Source organism: Micropterus salmoides, unplaced genomic scaffold (genome assembly GCF_014851395.1).
Source record: "Micropterus salmoides isolate LMB-PRFRI ecotype aquatic unplaced genomic scaffold, ASM1485139v1 Ms_hic_scaffold_16, whole genome shotgun sequence".
Taxonomy (NCBI): Eukaryota; Metazoa; Chordata; class Actinopteri; order Centrarchiformes; family Centrarchidae; genus Micropterus; species Micropterus salmoides.
The window spans coordinates 21,586,064-21,605,008 of record NW_024040707.1 but is presented as its reverse complement, the minus strand read 5'-3'; the positions used below and the strand labels follow the sequence as shown (position 1 = coordinate 21,605,008).

Here is an 18,945-nt window from a genome sequence, read left to right as displayed (position 1 = left end):
ACCATTCAGAGAGAGGAGTAACACAGGAAAAAAATTACAAAGGGAAGAGAGGGAGGAAGAAGTGGTGTGTGAAGAGACGGTGTGTGTGAAGTGCCTTGACAGGGTCAACTGTCAAGGCACATTGACGCCGAAGGGAAGCAAACTTAAGCAGAAAGCCTGAACTCTGATTTCCTGTGTGTGTGGCTCACACACATGCACACTCATAGACACACACCAGTGGTCAGATTTGCGATAAGCTACAAGGTAACAGGAGGAGGGAGGGAGGGAGGAGGAGGTGAGAGTAAAGGATTCAGGGAATGCAGCGATGTGTACAGTTACATGTCTTCTAGCATTTTCCAGGCCAGCTTACAGTGACAGCTGATCAAGGAGGGATTACTGACGGCCCAAGGCACAAAATATATTTATGGAATTAGAAGGCGTTTGATCTGTGTTATCAGATGGGCTCCACTGCCTACTTCCATTGGCTACACATTCGCGGCATAAGTGGCAGATGACACAATCTTATGTGGAGGAGTACATCAGCTCACAAACAGAATAACTGTGGAGCTTCTATTTAGATTTTTTTTTCAGTTATATGGTGTAGATCTGAATAAAACAGGAGTGATGACATTCATCATCTTATGTAAAGTTTATCATCCTGCCAATAAACAAGGAGAGTGAATGATTTTTTGTACAGATAAGAAATATTTCTTTAAATACGTAAACATTAGTGCAGCAGTGAATAAAGAAAGAGAGAAAAAGAAAAAACACTCATTGTTTTAAGTCTTACTGTGCAGTGTTATCAGGGTTATTAAATGGCATTGTTGCCCTAAAGGTGCCAAAAATGAAGATTAAACCTGAAGCACATACTTGTGTACCTGCTCAGCAAGCTCCAGATCACTTAAAAACAACTCCTGTTAATTTACTGAAAAGGAGAACAGATCACAGATCGGTACTTAAATCACTATCTGGATAGTTTGGCTGAACTAAAAAGCACTTGACCAACCACAGATTAGTGGAGTGGTTCAAGAGGATGCGACGCTTCAAGCACCACCGGTGAACAGCACACAAGAACAGCACACAGCTCACAGAAAGAGAGACGGAGAGAAGAAAAACACATGAAAAACACAGGTAAAATATAGCTTTTTGTTTGGGCTCGACCCCTTATTTTAAATTTTGGGGAATGTTAAAGCTACAACATCCAATTATATTTTATACAATGGTGCTTCCACCGTCCACAGTTTGGGGGAAGGCCCTTTCCTGTTTCAAAATGACAATGCCCCCATGCACAAGTGAGGTCCATTTACAAATGAAGCCAGCTAGTTCTAGTATAACTTATAAATTATTATTATTATTATTGTGCATGTAGGGTGCATACATGCACATTATATTCATATCTTTTTCTTTAATTTTCTCTCTCTCTCTCCATTTCTCTTTTTTCTTATTTCATCCTTTTTTCTTCTCATCACTTTCCCACGCATGCCCATATGTTCCCATAGCCACGCTCACACATACATGCACACAGCACACCATCACACATGCTCATTCCAAGTGTTTCCTACATCAAGTTACATAACGCTACATAACATCTGATCCCTCCTGTGTCTACAAACATTGTTGTATGCTGTACAGGGTTTAACATCCATCATGACGCTATCACTGTCTCTCCTCATTTATAAACACATAACAGCAAGAAAAAGAAATATCTAGTGGAAAAGAGTAGGATGGAAGAGTGGAGGCAGACGGCTGAGATGTACAAGTAAGAGAGACAGAAATGGGTGGAGAGAATGTAAAAGAGAGTGAGAGAGAATTTTTTTTAGTAAAAAGAGATTAAGAAATGCTCATAGGATTAAAAGGTGATGACAGAGGACATAGGAGCAGCCTGTGAAATAAGATTACAGATATGAGATGACTGCAAGGGCAAAGAAAGCCGGAAGGAAAAAATGTAACAAGAGAACAACGAAGAACACTAAAAATAGTGAGGACAAAAATAAAATAAAATTAAAGCAAAACAAGACAATGATGGAAATAGACTAAATTAAAGTAGAAAGTTAGATGACAGGTAAAACAAAGTATGAGAAAAAGGAAAATGTTTTGGGCCGTATAATGAAAGACATAAATATGTGGGGGAAATGGCCAAAGCTATTGTAAATGTACGTCAGTTGAACATTTTGTAACGGCGTACTATTGGTCTTGGTTTTACTGATCGTCATGGACAGATGGGTCATATCAGACAAGATTGTGATATTTCTGTTTCACAGAGATGTCACCATGTGCTTAATATCTACCAGGGGTTTGTAGTAACTTCCTTTTCTACTCAGGAACTGTAAGTAACCTTCTCACCAGTAAGTACAACATTGAGGTATTTATTACTTATACCACTAATCATTGTACCTTTCCCTCCTCCACATTTATCTGATGATCGAATTTGGAAGTGAAGCTGCAGATCGAGATGCTACATTCAAAATGACTTGTGCGATAAGCTTTCTAAAATACTGGTGTCGTTTCTAGTACCTATACAGTATCAAACACACTTTTTATATTATGTAGAGCAACTAATCCTTCATTTCATCTAAAAGCACAAAAATCCCCAGATATGCATGATATAATCAGGCTTAGCTCCACCAGGACCAGCTAACACTGAAATACCCCTTCGTCGCAATGAGCCCTTTGACACCAATACAGGTATATTTACTGTGAAGAGCCTACATAAAGCATTTATCCAGGAAAATCCAGGACTTTTAATGGAGTATTCCTCTACTGTGGAATTGTTACTTTTATGTCAAGATTTAAATGTTTCCTTCACCTCGGGTAACAACCAGTGTAGCTTCACAAATACCTGTCCCGCTTTTAACACATTGTTGTCTCAGAGCAGTTACTGAAGGTGATGAGCACAAACTACCTCAACTTGAAAGCAGAAGACATGCAAAATCATGGATTTTTCTCACAGCAGGTTGATCGCATAAGCCTCAATGCCCTCCACACTGCTAAAATGTCTCTGTGGGCTGGAGCACAGCCTGTGTATTCCATAGACTGTATATAAAAAGGTCTATCCAGAACCAACCTGATCGCCACAAGCAGTAATTAATGTACCATTATATTGTTGCAACATTTCATTTTCATATCAATCCAATCGTGCAAGCAATATATTATTAAGCAATTATTGCCTGATGTGTCTATTGCCTGTCACACCACCCATTCTAAGCACTCACATAAAAATATATTGTATTGCTGTAGTGATAATGTCTTTCTCTCATAATATAATTTGATTCTACATTACAGTCAGCATTTTAATGTTGTAACTGGTTGAGGTGCAGCTATTATTAATCATTACTGATCATATGTTCTGTATGTAAGCTGTAAATCTGTAATAAATAATATAGTGCAATAAAAATTACAATGATTATCTCTGAAATTTAGTAAAAAGAAGCAGGAAATGGAAAATGTCATAACCTTTATTTAATTAGCTATATACCACAACTGACTTAATATATATTTCTCAGATGCAAGTATAAAGTTACTGGAAGTGGAAAGTTACTAGGTTAAGCTCAAGAGCAATTCTGAGGTACTTCAAACATTTCCATTGTCTGCCATTATTTATTCCACAATTTCTGAATGAGAACTACATTTATTTGTGATTTCAGACATACAGTTTAGTTGAGTAGTTTACATGTGATCTCGACAATGAGCTTTAGTCCGTAAAGTAGGCTAAATTAATGAAGGCAAAACTATTTATTTTATGTGAATGCTCATGTAACAGACGACCTCTTAGTATTAACTGAGACTGTTAATTTCTTGTGAGACTTCCGATTTAATGTCTTATTTTTCCGTTTTAAATTTAAATCATGACTCATGGAGATAGGCCTAGTCTGTGGTCCTACTCAGTCTTAACAGATGGAAAACACGCCCCTTTGCTTTAAAAAGATATAAGATAGCATACATGGAGACACTATTCACACAAGAAGCATAAAAGATATGCTTCGAGTTTCATTTCCTTTGTCTAATGTTTTGAATAATTCGTTTTATCACGATTTATTCCTTATTATACCTCCCTTTTGTTTTTCTCTTTAGCATATTATTTCTTTTAGTTAATAATATTTACTTGAAAACAATAATTGGAGACATGAAAATTAATGATGTTGAATTTGTGGTTTCCCGCATTTCTGTGTTATGAGCAATAATGTAAACTATTGCAATCAGACATCATTTAGTATCAGAGGCTAAACAGACTTGTAAATCCATTTGAAAGTGATAGCAGCCAGGTTCCTATTCAATCTCCAGTGTCATGAGTATTTGTACTGGGCACAGTTGTGCCTGGATAAAGAAATAAAGAAATAAGAAATGTGAAACATTATTGTGGTGGGCACGGTCTGTGGCACACTATGCCTTTAAAATCTCCCATGATCCTTCACGGTGTTTAATATTTTAATTCAACAACTATCTACTTACAAACAACGGAGAAGTTTGTAAGAGTAAACCTCCGCTCGCAGTTGATCAGAGTAACGTTACACTGCAAAAAAAAACACGTCTAACTTTTGTGACACCCTGATTGTGAATAACTGCCGTATATGCTCCTACTTATACTCCGTGCCCGCCATATCACATCCGGGCATTCAGAAGGCTTGCACTCTGGGCTACAAGCTGAGGACCTGGTTTCTCTCACTCTCGCCCAGGGGAAAGTCCCCGGACTCGAGGCAGAAAGTGCTCTGGGTGATTCCAGTGTCGACCAGCGTCCACCCTTCATAAAGCTGAGATGTTCGCATGAACTGAGCTTGGGGATCGTTGGCCGACTTTGTCAGCGTTGATAGTAATGCAAGTAAGCAACTACTACCGCTTAAACAGAACGGGGCTCATTCTCGGAATGCACATTTTACATTACAACAAACATTTTAAGGAAGTTAGCTCGTCCGTCTTGAATGGAAGCTCAACACTGCAGGTTTACTGTGGACGGTGTGAACACACATTATGCACGTTTGGTGTCTTTTACACAACAGGCAAAAAAAAGCTAACCTAATTTACTAGAGCTTGTGAATGAGAAATGTAGACTACATCCGCTCCGTTCTTTATTGCATCGCATTTAATGACGGAGCGGCATAAACATAAACGTATCACTTGTTTACCAGAAGCAAGTCCCCAATTTGAAACGTGTTTAGGTATCCATCTAGTGGTTGAAAATGTGACGTGCAATTCATCAGCGTCAAACTAAGTGCCCATAAGGCAAATCAACCTGACATTATAGGATATGCTTTGCAAATAAAAGCTTCAACCTCTTGATTGATGACCATTTTCAGTGACATAAAAATTTATTACTTTTACACATCTACACAATTTCCCTAAAAGATGTCTGTGAAAACTCTTAGTCGTCCGGGCCATTGCTAGCCAAGGTAAGTTTTAAATCAAGCGCAACTGGACTTGGTTGAAGATACTTAAAGATGCTTCGCCTCTTATTCAAGAGGCTTCTTCAATTCTGGCTGACTGGCAGGGAATCCCAGCCATTTAACCTCAGTGGGGTCATTGTGAATTTGATGGAAAGGCCCACACAGCTTGGTTCGTTAGTGCTCCTGGCTGTTGTAGCAACAGTCGTTATGGTTGTTGTAAAGTCACCTGAGGCCAAGTCTGAATGACCTTCATTGGCATTGTCACATGATGCCAAATGTGAGCGTTTGTTCAATCTCCAGGGAAGAGATGAAAGACAGCACTCTAAGCAGGTGATAAATGGCGTCACAGACCTCCACTCTTGAGAGATAGTTTCTCTACTCTGGTGTTGACTCTGGCTTATTTCACTCCTCTCTAAAAACATCTTTCCTCCCTATATAGAATATGAATATTGTTGTTATAGTATAATAGTGTCCCTAATCCTTCAAATGTAGGTAAACTGCTGAGTCTTGACCTGAGGAGTTGGCCCCTCTGTGATGAGCCATGCGTTTGTGTAATGGTTATTTAGTTTCCCCAAGAAATAGGTCTGTGCATTTCTCACCACTCTCGACAGCATACACTAGATTGCTTTTCTTGTGTTTGGGCGTGCAGCCTTTAGGGTGGACTAGTATCTATCCTAGTGTGTACTTGGGTTTAAAAAACACAGGGTGCTTGTCAAAAATCCTCTTACGGTTATCAAATACTCCAGACACATATGGAATCACAATGTTGTTGTTGTCTTGTGGCTGTTTTTGTAAAGTGCCAGTTGGGATATCTACAAGCTGTAAGTGCATCCTTCAGTTGTTTATGCTCATTCTTTTGAGCTTGGGCACTTGTTGGTATGTTATCAACTCAATGGTGCAGGGATCTGATAACCCATAGCTTATGCTCTGATGCCAGTCAGCCAGATCTGAAGAACCCTCTTGGATGAGAGGTGAAGCATCTTCAAATATCCTTGAAAGAAGCCCAGTTGCCCTTGATTTCCACCCTTTAAGCTCTTTAATGTCCAGAATCCCTTGCAAAATTATTTCTATAACTGACCAGTATGTGTCTGTACTTACAGTAAGCTATACTGTCCTTACTGTAATGGAGCAGTGCACATTGACATTATAATACTGTAGTATTTGTCTTGTTTGAACACCTTGGGACAATTTCACAATTTCATGTTAGCCAATATGGAGATGGAAAAAGCATTAGGTGATCCAGAAATACCATGTGCTGAGTCATTATTATTCTGCATTGTCTGCACTGCATATTGCCATTGGGGTCTCCATTTTCTCTGTGGCGTCACCTTTGTGCGTGACGGAGAACAAAGACCCTTGTTTTTTCACATTAACACCAGTAGAGGGAGCACCAGATATGCATCATCCTTACTGAGACGCTCTGACACCAAAGCACACACAGACACACGTCGACATGAAGTATACCACCGGATTAGGCAGCACACGAAAAGATTACAGTGTCACATGGTGGCCCCTCCAAATGGTCCCTGCCAGTAACCTACTTTCCCCTCTGAGCTATCCCATCATTCAGTTGGAGTGGGCGTAGGCTCAGGCAGCAGCAGCATCATCAAAGGTTCAGCTCCTCCCTGCTGTATCCTGGAGAGACAGACTGAGGGAGGGAGGTTGGGACAGATGGGATCAGGGTCAGATGAATTCAAGTCTGAGTGACGACGGCAGTGTGCGCGAATGAAGTGGACAATGTGTGTGTATGTGTGTGAGAGAGGACGAATCAGGGAGGGTTAGGGAGAGTTAGGGGGTGGGGTGGTTGCGTGTGTTAGAGAGACAGAGAGGAGATCCAGGCAGGAGGAGAAAGGGGACATAAAGGACGGAAGGAAACAGGGGGCCCGGAGGAAAAAAGACAAGACAGGGGGACCCAGATTAAGAGGGAAGATGGCTGAGCCGGAGCTGAAATCACGGAGCAGCCGGGAGAGCGTTGCCAAGGCGGCGAGCCAGGAGAAGATGGGAGGTAGGTACTGTGCATGCTGTACTGTGCATGCTCTCACTCCTGTAAATACCACATGGTGCAGCGCTGCATTATTCCGCCATGCGCTCTGATGCAACATTGCCTGATGCAAAAGTACATTGAGATTAACGTGGCTATAGAGATGTACCATAGTGGTGTCTGTGTGATTAAGGTGATTAAATATGACACAAATTACTCAAAAATAGACCTTGTGTGCCTCACGAGCCCTTTTCTGTGAGTGTAAACATAATAACCTGATGCAGTGTGTGTTCACATTAACAGAAGGAGAGGTTAATTAGGTAGGTAAGGTGTCACTCTTCAAAAACAGGTTTTCAAAATTACCCCGATGAGCCTGCTTAACCTGTTTTTGAATAAGCCATGCCACACATATATTGACCCAGAATGCACACATGGGCACGTGGACTGACACTGATGATTTTTTTCAAATGTGAAACTCTCTCATCTAATCTCCTGGTCCGCTGTCCTCTCTCTGACAGCAGCTGATGCAGACCCAGACCAGGACGATTTGATTGTAGAGCAGCCGTCTACCCTCATGGTCCCTGCTCCCACTGCCACAAGTCCCACTGATGGCTCACCTACCAAAGGGGAGAAGATCGAGCTCAAACGCAGTATCACCCTCTTCAACGGCGTGGGAATGATCATAGGCACCATCATCGGCTCTGGCATTTTTGTCACTCCAACAGGCGTGGTCAAAGAGACCGGCTCAGCAGGGCTCTCCCTGATCATCTGGTCCGCCTGTGGAGTGATCTCTACCATGGGTGCCCTGTGCTACGCTGAGCTGGGCACAACCATCACCAAGTCGGGGGGAGACTACACCTATATCCTGGAGGTGTATGGTGAACTGGCGGCCTTCCTGAAGCTGTGGGTGGAGATGCTCATCATCCGGCCGTCGTCACAGTATGTGGTGTCGCTGGTGTTTGCAACCTACCTTCTGAAACCTCTCTACCCGAACTGCAGCGTGCCCGACAGTGCTGCCAAACTCATTGCCTGCCTGTGTCTTAGTGAGTGGGGATTGATGGCTGGGGTTAACTTGCAAAAACTAACTGTAGACATATATTCTCTTTCTTTAGAGATGACAAATAATTCATATACTTGATATACTTAATTCCAGTCCACTCTCTTTTGTACCTCCTGCAGCCTCCCTGACGTTTGTAAACTGTATCAGTGTGAGAGCGGCCACCAAGGTCCAGGACATGTTCACGGCCTCCAAATTGCTAGCTCTAATCATCATCATCCTCTTTGGCTTCATCCAGATTTCCACAGGTGAGTCCCACTTACTCAAAGAGCAACAGTCACCTAAAAGTCCAGATTGACCCTCATTTCTTTACTTCATAGTTTGGCTCTTTCACGCTGTGGGTAAAACTATGCCTTACAGCATTCTGTGGCCACGTGTCTTCATAACATAAAGAGATCTGCTTTCAGCTGGGTTTTGAAGTTCACTCTATTTCACTGGTTCATCTGGTATCATTCCTGATGTCAATACTAACATGTTGGTCACAACTCTTTGTTGAACAGAATCACTTCAACACAGAATTAGAAAACTAGTTCTGTGTTAATGTGAGACCCTAACCCTAATGAGGCATGTGCCAATATTTACATTCATAATACGATTGGCCAAATTACCCCTAACCCCAATCCCTAATAATTATTTAAATATAATATTAAACAGTATGGAAATATACTTCAGTATAGATCAGTAAATCTCTACTTTTCAGTGTGACCGTGACCTTGCTGCATTAGGCAGACACTTTCAAACCTGTTTTGAAACTGAAGTATGATTATACTTTGTTCCAAATCCTCTTTTATGGTTTTTCTCCCTCCCAGTCCCAACAAGCATTGCTTTCTCCAACTTCCAATATGATTAGTGTGTGTTTCCCAGCATGCAGCTGTGTACACTGCGTTAAACCAACTCCCACTTCATTGTTATTTATTGCAAAAATGAAAGGTTTGTTAAAATAAATACTATTGCTGTTTGCAGGTTTTATCAAAGCATAGTTATAGTGTCCCACCCCACGTGTGTCAGTATCGACTCTATGGTATCGACTGGCAATGCTGATACTGAGGTTTACTTCATTTGTCTCTAATTATCAGCAAATTGTTGACTAACACTAATAAGCCCAACCAAGCAGACTGCCCTCCTTTCAGTTTGTTTGCACAGTTGCTGAGTCTGAACACAAGGCTTGTGTGTCTGCAGCCATGTGATTGAGCCTGTGCAAGTGTGTAACCATGTGCGTGCGAGTCTACGTGGGTGTACTTTGAAGCTGAGCGCTGCTGAGTGTAATTAGGTTCTTACAGGACTCATCTGTATGTATCTAACAGAACATGATGGAATTGATATCGCCATATTAGGAACATTGATAACTGCTGCAAAAAAGATACACTTTCTGCCTGCAGTAATTGCCCTTACAATGAATCACAATGAATCACATTATTTGAATTGAATCTTCCATACCATTGCCCTAAACATGGAGGGAGACAATCACTGCTGATGTGATTCACATATGCAATGTCAGCTCCATCTTGAGTAACGAAAGATATATATGCTTTTTAAAACTGAAATAGCAAAGCAACTGAATCAAAATTAAACAGCGCGGGAAGACAGTGTGGCCATCATTTGCTCTGTGCTACATCTACTGACCCCCTTTGCAACGCCACGCCCACCGCCATTGTGCTCCACACTGTGTTACCATGGAAACTAGGCGGCGAAGCTTGCCGGCTGTTGTCACACTGTGGTCTTTCAGAGTGCATGAGAGAAGGACAGAGTGAGAAAATAATATGTGCGTAATAGGCCTCATGGAAAGTAGAGTCATTAACATCTGAAAGCCACAGGTAGAGGAGAGAGTCTCACAGAACCAAGACTTAAAACACACACACACACACACTTGTTTGTACCCTATCCCTGTGGGGACATCTCCCTTGTCCTTATCCTAAACCTAACCTAATTCTAACCTGTACCCTAAAACCAAGTCTTAACCCTCAAAAAACTTCTCTACTTGTGGGGACCTCAGTTTTTGTCCCCACAGTGACAGGAGTCCCCATTGCTTAGTGTGCATTCAAGTTAAAGTCCCCACCGGGATATAAAAACATGAAACACACACACACATCCTAATTGTCCTTGCTAATGATACACTAGATTTGTGAGCTGCTGTGGGTAAATGAGTGGAGTGGAGTTTACTTACTTACTCAATAGATATTTATGTCCTTTTCTAAATGTCAGCTGGGCAGAACCTGATTATGTTACTGTACATCAAAGCAGAATCTGGAGGCAAAGTGCTTAGACTGGCTAGTTGCTGGATGAAAAATTAAAACGTGTCAAAGGGCAGGCTGCAACAGACTGGCCTTCATACATGAAATAAAAAGTGGTGGGAGCCCTGAATGACAATCCATTAAATGTCTATGAAACCCCACAATTACCTCATGAAGTAAAGCTGTCGGTGTAGAGAGGGGGATGTTTCTTTCAGTTGTTTTAGATCCTTTAAATGTGTTTTTCTTTCTGTGTGTGTATGTGCAGGTGATGTGCCGTACCTGACACCAGAAAAGGCATTTGAAGGCAGCAAAACGGGAGTGGACAATATTGTATTGGCTCTGTACAGTGGTCTCTTTGCTTTTGGAGGCTGGTGAGGCGTTAAGAAATAGAAATGGCTTATTTATAGTTGCCAAGTTTTTGCTTTTGCAATACAATATACAGTAATTCCAGTCTATATCCAATCACTAAAATTGTCTTGAACTCTATATTTTCTCCTAGGAATTACCTGAACTATGTGACGGAGGAGATGATCAATCCAGAGAGGTGACTTAAATGTGATGAAGGTTGTGTATACAGTATACAAACTGACATGAACCCCTACCCACTACAATTTAATGCAATCCAATACAGTGGCGGTTGAGAGTTGAATCAACACTTCTGTGACAGAGGTGCTTGAGAGGATGCTTGAGTTTTATTGCAGTGGATTGGATTACATTAAATATTTAGCCTTTCCAGTTGTTACATCCACCCCCTGTATGATACCTGAAACATTACATTTGTAAAGCATGTGATGCTTATCCCTTTAAATATTATACAGTGGGTACGGAAAGTATTCAGACCCCTTTAAATTTTTCACTCTTTGTTTCATTGCAGCCATTTTCCAAAAATCAAAAAAGTTCATTTTATTTCTCAGTAATGTACACTCAGCACCCCATCTTGACAGAAAAAAACAGAAATGTAGAAATTTTTGCAAATTTATTAAAAAAGAAAAACTGAAATATCACATGGTCAGAAGTATTCAGACCCTTTGCCGTGACACTCATATTTAACTCAGGTGCTGTCTATTTCTTCTGATCATCCTTGAGATGGTTCTACACCTTCATTTGAGTCCAGCTGTGTTTGATTATACTGATTGGACTTGATTAGGAAAGCCACACACCTGTCTATATAAGACCTTACAGCTCACAGTGCATGTCAGAGCAAATGAGAATCATGAGGTCAAAGGAACTGCCTGAAGAGCTCAGAGACAGAATCGTGGCAAGGCACAGATCTGGCCAAGGTTACAAAAAATTTCTGCTGCACTTAAGGTTCCTAAGAGCACAGTGGCCTCCATAATCCTCAAATGGAAGACATTTGGGACGACCAGAACCCTTCCTAGAGCTGGCCGTCCGGCCAAACTGAGCTATCGGGGGAGAAGAGCCTTGGTGAGAGAGGTAAAGAAGAACCCAAAGGTCACTGTGGCTGAGCTCCAGAGATGCAGTCGGGAGATGGTAGAAAGTTGTAGTAAGTCAACCATCACTGCAGCAATCCACCAGTCGGGGCTTTATGGCAGAGTGGCCCGATGGAAGCCTCTCCTCAGTGCAAGACACATGAAAGCCTGCATGGAGTTTGCTAAAAAACACCTGAAGGACTCGAAGATGGTGATAAATAAGATCCTCTGGTCTGATGAGACCAAGATAGAACTTTTTGGCCTTAATTCTAAGCGGTATGTGTGGAGAAAACCAGGAACTGCTAATCACCTGTCCAATACAGTCTCAACAGTGAAGCATGGTGGTGGCAGCATCATGCTGTGGGGGGGTTTTCAGCTGCAGGGACAGGACGACTGGTTGCAATCGAGGGAAAGATGAATGCGGCCAAGTACAGGGATATCCTGGACGAAAACCTTTTCCAGAGTGCTCTGGACCTCAGACTGGGCCGAAGGTTTACCTTCCAACAAGACAATGACCCTAAGCACACCGCTAAAATAACGAAGGAGTGGCTTCTCAACAACTCCGTGGCTGTTCTTGAATGGCCCAGCCAGAGCCCTGACTTAAACGCAATTGAGCATCTCTGGAGAGACCTGAAAATGGCTGTCCACCAACGTTTACCATCCAACCTGACAGAACTGGAGAGGATCTGCAAGGAGGAATGGCAGAGGATACCCAAATCCAGATGTGAAAAACTTGTTGCATCTTTCCCAAAACGACTCATGGCTGTATTAGATCAAAAGGGTGCTTCTACTAAATACTGAGCAAAGGGTCTGAATACTTATGACCATGTGATATTTCAGTTTTTCTTTTTTAATAAATTTGCAAAAATTTCTACATTTCTGTTTTTTTCAGTCAAGATGGGGTGCTGAGTGTACATTACTGAGAAATAAAATGAACTTTTTTGATTTTTGGAAAATGGCTGCAATGAAACAAAGAGTGAAAAATTTAAAGGGGTCTGAATACTTTCCGTACCCACTGTATAAACTAGCATGACTGATCAGATGTAGAAAATATGTTGGGTACTCTTTTCTCTATTGACCATTAATTAATGGCCTCTCCCCCCCTGTAGAAACCTTCCCTTGTCCATCATCATATCGATGCCTATAGTGACGGTGGTGTACGTTCTGACCAACCTAGCCTACTTCACCACCATCTCTCCTCAAGTCATGGTCGAGTCCGAGGCTGTTGCCGTGGTGAGTTTCATACCTCATCAGTTGCTTACTTACCTTGGACGTGTTGGTAGGTTGTGTTTTCACAAAATGTGAGCTGCCTTCATGTATGTGGTGCTGTTTTGCAGAGCTTTGGGGAGTACCATCTTGGTGTGATGTCCTGGCTGATTCCTGTCTTTGTGGGACTGTCTTGCTTTGGAGCCGTTAACGGATCTCTGTTCACCTCAGCACGGTGTGTGTTGCACATATAAAACTGAGCATTTAGCTCACTGTAAAACACTTTATTATCATTGTTTAATGATAAAAAATAAGGTTTGGGAGTGCTTGTTTGTTGGATGTGTGTTTAAAAGTGTTCCAAAAACTTACTACTGCTCAAACTAGTCTTGAGCTTAATGATCATAATAAAAATAATAATAATGATAATAATTAGTTACTCAGCTGACGCTTAGTCCAAAGCGACTTAAAATTCTATATATTACCTTTTCTAGGTTGTTCTATGCTGGAGCTCGAGAGGGTCAACTCCCTGCTGCTCTGGGATTGGTCCACACAGACCTCTTCACACCGGTGCCGTCCCTCATCTTCACAGTAAGAATCCTGCTACTAACAGCAATGATCTGACCGTTAAATCATCACCATTACAAATTGCATTAGAAATGGATGTTTCTGACTGGTGTTCTCCAATTTTGAGCAGTTGAATATGGTTACTAGCTAAAAAGAATGCAGTCCATAAATCTGGTCTGATACGCATGTGAAGCCTCTAAAAGTTAGTTACAACTCTCCTATTCACATTAGCTTATAGCAAAGCGTCTATTCTACAAAATCACTCTAGTAACAACGTGTGTTTTTATGCTGCGTATGTAATACTAATACAATCTTGTCCTCCTTTTCCCTTTCATTAGTGTTTGCTGTCGATGATGTACGCCATTTCTCAGGACATCTTCTCTGTCATCAATCTCTTCAGCTTCTTCACCTGGCTGTGTGTCGGTATGGCCATTGCTGGCATGCTCTGGCTTCGCTTTACTAAGCCCGACCTCAGAAGGCCTATTAAGGTAGAGTGCCCATATCTGAAAGTTTGTATTGCAGGTGGTAAATGCTTGTTGCACTGGTTACTTGTATGTGAAAATTAATTTTAAAGGATTTAAGACTCACTGAGTTACACATATGGGACCTTTGCTCTACCTGAACCTCAGCCAGTTTCTTTGTCTGCCCAAAACATCAACAGGTCTCCTGGTTTCACAGAGCATCCACTGTTTTTTAAAATAATGAAAGCGCCATTGTATCACTGCTGTTGTTATTAATTGGAAGTGGAACCATACTGTGTTTTCAGAATAAGAGGGAGTGGTGTTTTTTTTACATGAATACATGGTTCTTTGTTTTCTGTTTCATCATGGGAATATGACTTTGGTTGATAAGAGTCTTTCATCTTTCCTTTGAGCCCAAGTGGTCTCGTCATATTTGTTTCATAAGATGAACCTCTAACAAGAAATAAACAGAGTTCTACTATTTATGTGTAAACCATACACAAAACAAGATGGTTGTCAATTTCTAACATCTAAATTCAGATCCTCTGACAGGACAGCATTTTAGCTTAATTAGCTTGTGATGCTCAGCTAGATGAGAAACTAAAATGTCAAAATACTTTATGTACTTGAAATTAACAATAATTTACAATAATAAAGTGTCCCTTTTAAAATCATTAACATTTGATAAATACCCAGATAACTATATAATTACTTATTACAACATACACAATAATATACATATACATATAATGTGGATAATATACACACGTAACCGACTTCAACAGTTTACTGAATCATTATAAATACTTTTGTCACATCATAAGTTAAAGTTCCATATTATGATGTTGCTTTTCAAAGATAGTGTATGTAACTATGATGTCATATGAGAAGAAACATTGCGTGAAATTTGTCAGTCAACACATTTCAGAAGATCAGTTTAAACTACTCTCCTCTTTTCTAAAAGTAATAAATCATACATCTACATCTATTGTATCTTCTTTCCGCAGGTGTATCTGTTCATCCCTGTAACTTTTGTTTTGGGCTGCGTCTTCATGATCGTTGTGTCCTTCTGGGCAGCTCCGTTTGAGTGCCTGGTAGGCAGCAGCATCATTCTCACAGGCATCCCGGCATACCTACTGGGCTACAAGTGGAAGAAACCCTATGTGGTCAAGAAGATGCTGGGTGAGTCAGACACTTTTGTGTTTTTATAGCATCTTTGACTGTTTGTTCAGGCGAGGCTGAAGAAGTATTCATTGCAGTTTGTTATGAAATTCATGTGAGAAAATCTGCTCGAGTGCAGCTATGGACACTGATACATTTGGTTTGTTTATACACTCAATGCACATTAAGGTGTTGATCCGATGTTTAATTAAATCTGACGTACATTTGACCCGTAGTAACCCCATAAAAAGCAAACAGACACGGCTAACGTGACAAGTTGTTTCTCCTCAGAAATCTTCACCATGTTCTGTCAGAAGATCTTCATGTCTGTTCCTGAGGAGAGGGAGCAACATGAGGCAACAGAATAACACTGGACAAACTGAAAAGGACGAGACTGAGTTAATATTTTCGTCTGAACGCTGTTGATATGTTTACATTCATTCCATTTGTGATTTGGCCACATCAGTTCTTTTTTAAAAACCCTTCACCTAACCAGGCTTGTTTCAGTGGAACAAATTGGTATTTACAAGGGCGGCTTGGCAATCTTGGCAAAGGGGGGGTGTTTACGTGAACGTAATGCTCTTGTGAAGGCACATTTTATGAACACTACAAAATGTGTAAAATTTGGAAATCTTAAGTTGTTTTTTGACGTTCCACTGCATTGTATTCTTAATCTATTTTACAATTATATCTCCATTAATGCTAGAACATGCTTACTTGTTGCATATTAGTTAGTAAATGGAGATTCATGCTCTAATCTCAAGTAATGCTCGCAGGCACACAGTAACTGCGAAATACTGCAAACACAGCATCAGAAGCTACATATGATGTACTCTAGTGGCCTGAAACATGCAAGTGGATTGTTCACCATAAGTGTACAAATGAGCATCTTAGTTGGGCAAGAAACATTTTTCTTTTTTAACTTTCTTTACATTTAATCAACACTAATGACCAAAATACACATAGTTTATTATAGTTTACAGTTTTATAGAATAATGACTTGTGAGTTAAACTCTCTGTTAATGATGTATGAACTAACTTTCATATAAGAAACAGTCACTGACAGTGTACAGTGTATAAATGAGGTCAGGGTTGGAAGAGGAAATTGTTAACTAGCATAACACTGATTACATTAGACTTATGTGCTACTAATATTTATGTTGAATAACATTCATTTCAATATTTGTATTTTTTTGTATTCCTTTGTAAAATAAATCCACAGCACTATCTTAAAGCACAAACTAAAGTGAGATCAAACAGGATATGTAATGTTTTCTTAAGATGTGTTGTTGTGAAGCAGGTCTGTTTCTCGTGTTGTTATTCCGACATCAAATCATGTCAGAGTCAGCGTTCCATATGTGATGATAGCTGATGAAATGACATTGGATACCAGCACCTGTTTGTGAGGCATTATTGTAAGACACTGAAGACCTGTATAGATGTCATTGTGGTTTTATTTAGTAAGCTCCATTCTAGTGTTTAGTGATTTGTATTGTGTGTATATATAATATGTGCCAGACATGTCAGTGCTGATATTCCAGTTGTTTTTTAAATGTCATTGTAAGACCAAGATGAATGTTGTACCTTTAGTGACAGCAGCTTTGTTTTTATAGGAAATGTACCTATAAACTCTGACTTTTGAACGCAATATCTGAGGTTCTCCCAAAGTTATTGCAAGCACTTTGCCAGTCTACTCAAAAGGAACATGAAGGAGGGTGGTGGTTGAGTGGAAAACATTTCACACAGAGTATAAAGACAGTTACCGTAAACATCAACCATTGATTAGTGGATTGTCAGCCTCTACTCATTACAGGACATTGTCAAATCAAGTGGAAATGCATAATACTGATGGTTGGCTATGGGATAGTAATGGATATTGGTTAAAGACACTAAATAGAAGAATGAGTGCCACTATTCCACTATTGCCACCGGGGAATGAAACGTTGTCTTTCTCTTTTGAAAAACACATGTGTTCTTCAATCATCATCTTATTGAAAATTGGACCAACAATTCAGAACAAATTGGACAATAGTCGATTTAAGTTTAAAAATACCACCATAGAAATGAATTTTCATTGTAAGGGTAAGGGAGGCACATCTGTCATTACCACCTAAAGGCAATGTCCCCCTAAAGCATCTGATATTTACACCAGATTTTAAGAAAAATAAAGCTGATATGAAAGTTTAGCTCAAACTTTTGAACATAATGCACCTTTTCAGCTCCATGATTTATTCATCTTCAACAGTCAGATAGTTGCAAGCACAACTCAACAGCACAATGCTTACAGGAAGAGCTCTGTATGTGCACTTAATATATCTGAATAGATTGAATAAGGGTACACACATCTCTTAAACACACAGTATATCATTGATTGCGACTATGAAGATATATGGTTTCTGTGGTTGCCACTGTATATCGCACAACATACTGTATTTTAGTGTGCAAAGTATTACTGTATGTATGAACCCTTAATGGTGTTTACCTAATGAAATGTATGGGAAAAACATATTTTTAATCTGAAAATGAAAGTACCTATGCCAATTATTGTAACTGCTGTATATCAGTGACCATGGTAGGTACGTGTACATGTAACAATAAAAATATTTTTGTTCAAAGTTTGCCTGGTTGTGTTTTGTAAAGCCGTAGCCAACAAAAGAAATGTGCATCCTAATATACTTGCACAAGTTAACAAAAAGCTAGCCCCAGCCTATCTGCAGATAACAGTTTCAAATAGAACAAGCAATCCCAAAACACAAGATAGCTTCTATCCAAGCGAGAATGTTCCACAAGCACGTTTTTTTTCAAAATGTCGTCCACCGGCGTTATCATCTCAGCCATCAAGTGTTTGGGTAGTGATCTGTATGAAACGCTCTGTCGTTTCTTGTTTGTCTTGTCTTGTTTGTTGGCTGTCAGACAATGAGGCTGCTGATGCCGGCGCTGTCGGGAGAGTTCATATCCGTCTGAAGAGGAAATGAGAGGGTCTGATGCTTACTGATGGAACCAGTATCAGAGTTGCTGGAGAAAATATTAGTGATGAGAGATTGGACAAGCAAGGAGCCAATATTGCACAAGTGACGTAAAGAGTATTTTGATACCTTCTGCAACAAGAGATGGCATCAAACAGGGACATCACCAGTTAATTTAGTTTCTAGAATAATAAATCTGTACACTATTGTAAAGCCCAGCTCCAGTGAAGTCTAATCAAAGGACTAGAGGACATTTGTTATTGTCATAGAAAGAACATATAAAAAAAACATCTGTCAAAGGTAATGTCACAAAGCAGGAATTAGTCAGATAACATTAAAACATACAGATGTGTTGTTTGTCTTAAGTAATCCTTAACATGCAACGTGTCTTGTTTTTCAATTTATTATTGTTTTTGTTCTACAAATTTATATTTATTTTATTTTTTTTTATTTTGCACAGTTTTCCTGTCTAGCTTTTTGCTTTGGAAAATAACCCCTAGGCAAAACTATATCTGCATGAAGTTTCAATTA

At 40.1% G+C, this 18,945-nt stretch overlaps 1 protein-coding gene across 2 annotated transcripts; it reads left to right on the top strand.

Annotated features, from left to right (window-relative positions):
- The first annotated feature begins 4,578 nt into the window (after nt 1–4,578).
- Nucleotides 4,579–17,096, top strand: LOC119906119 (large neutral amino acids transporter small subunit 1-like). Of its 2 annotated transcripts, none has more exons than XM_038723644.1 (11): nt 4,579–7,362; nt 7,860–8,381; nt 8,518–8,643; nt 10,892–10,997; nt 11,126–11,170; nt 13,166–13,289; nt 13,394–13,497; nt 13,754–13,850; nt 14,165–14,314; nt 15,295–15,469; nt 15,740–17,096. In XM_038723644.1, exons 1-11 carry the CDS (start codon nt 7,287–7,289, stop codon nt 15,814–15,816), a joined length of 1,602 nt encoding a protein of 533 aa, XP_038579572.1. In that variant the 5' UTR covers nt 4,579–7,286; the 3' UTR covers nt 15,817–17,096. The 2 variants fall into 2 exon arrangements, with proteins under 2 accessions (XP_038579572.1, XP_038579571.1); XM_038723643.1 differs by having other exon boundaries at nt 4,581–7,362; nt 7,857–8,381.
- Nucleotides 17,097–18,945: the final 1,849 nt, after the last annotated feature.

Coding starts and splice junctions, on each gene's coding strand:
- LOC119906119 (XM_038723643.1), top strand. CDS start 7,287: ATGGCTGAGCCGGAGCTGAAATCACGGAGCAGCCGGGAGAGCGTTGCC. Junction 7,363..7,856: donor GAGCCAGGAGAAGATGGGAG/GTAGGTACTGTG, acceptor TCTCTCTGACAG/CAGCTGATGCAGACCCAGAC. Junction 10,998..11,125: donor CTCTTTGCTTTTGGAGGCTG/GTGAGGCGTTAA, acceptor ATTTTCTCCTAG/GAATTACCTGAACTATGTGA.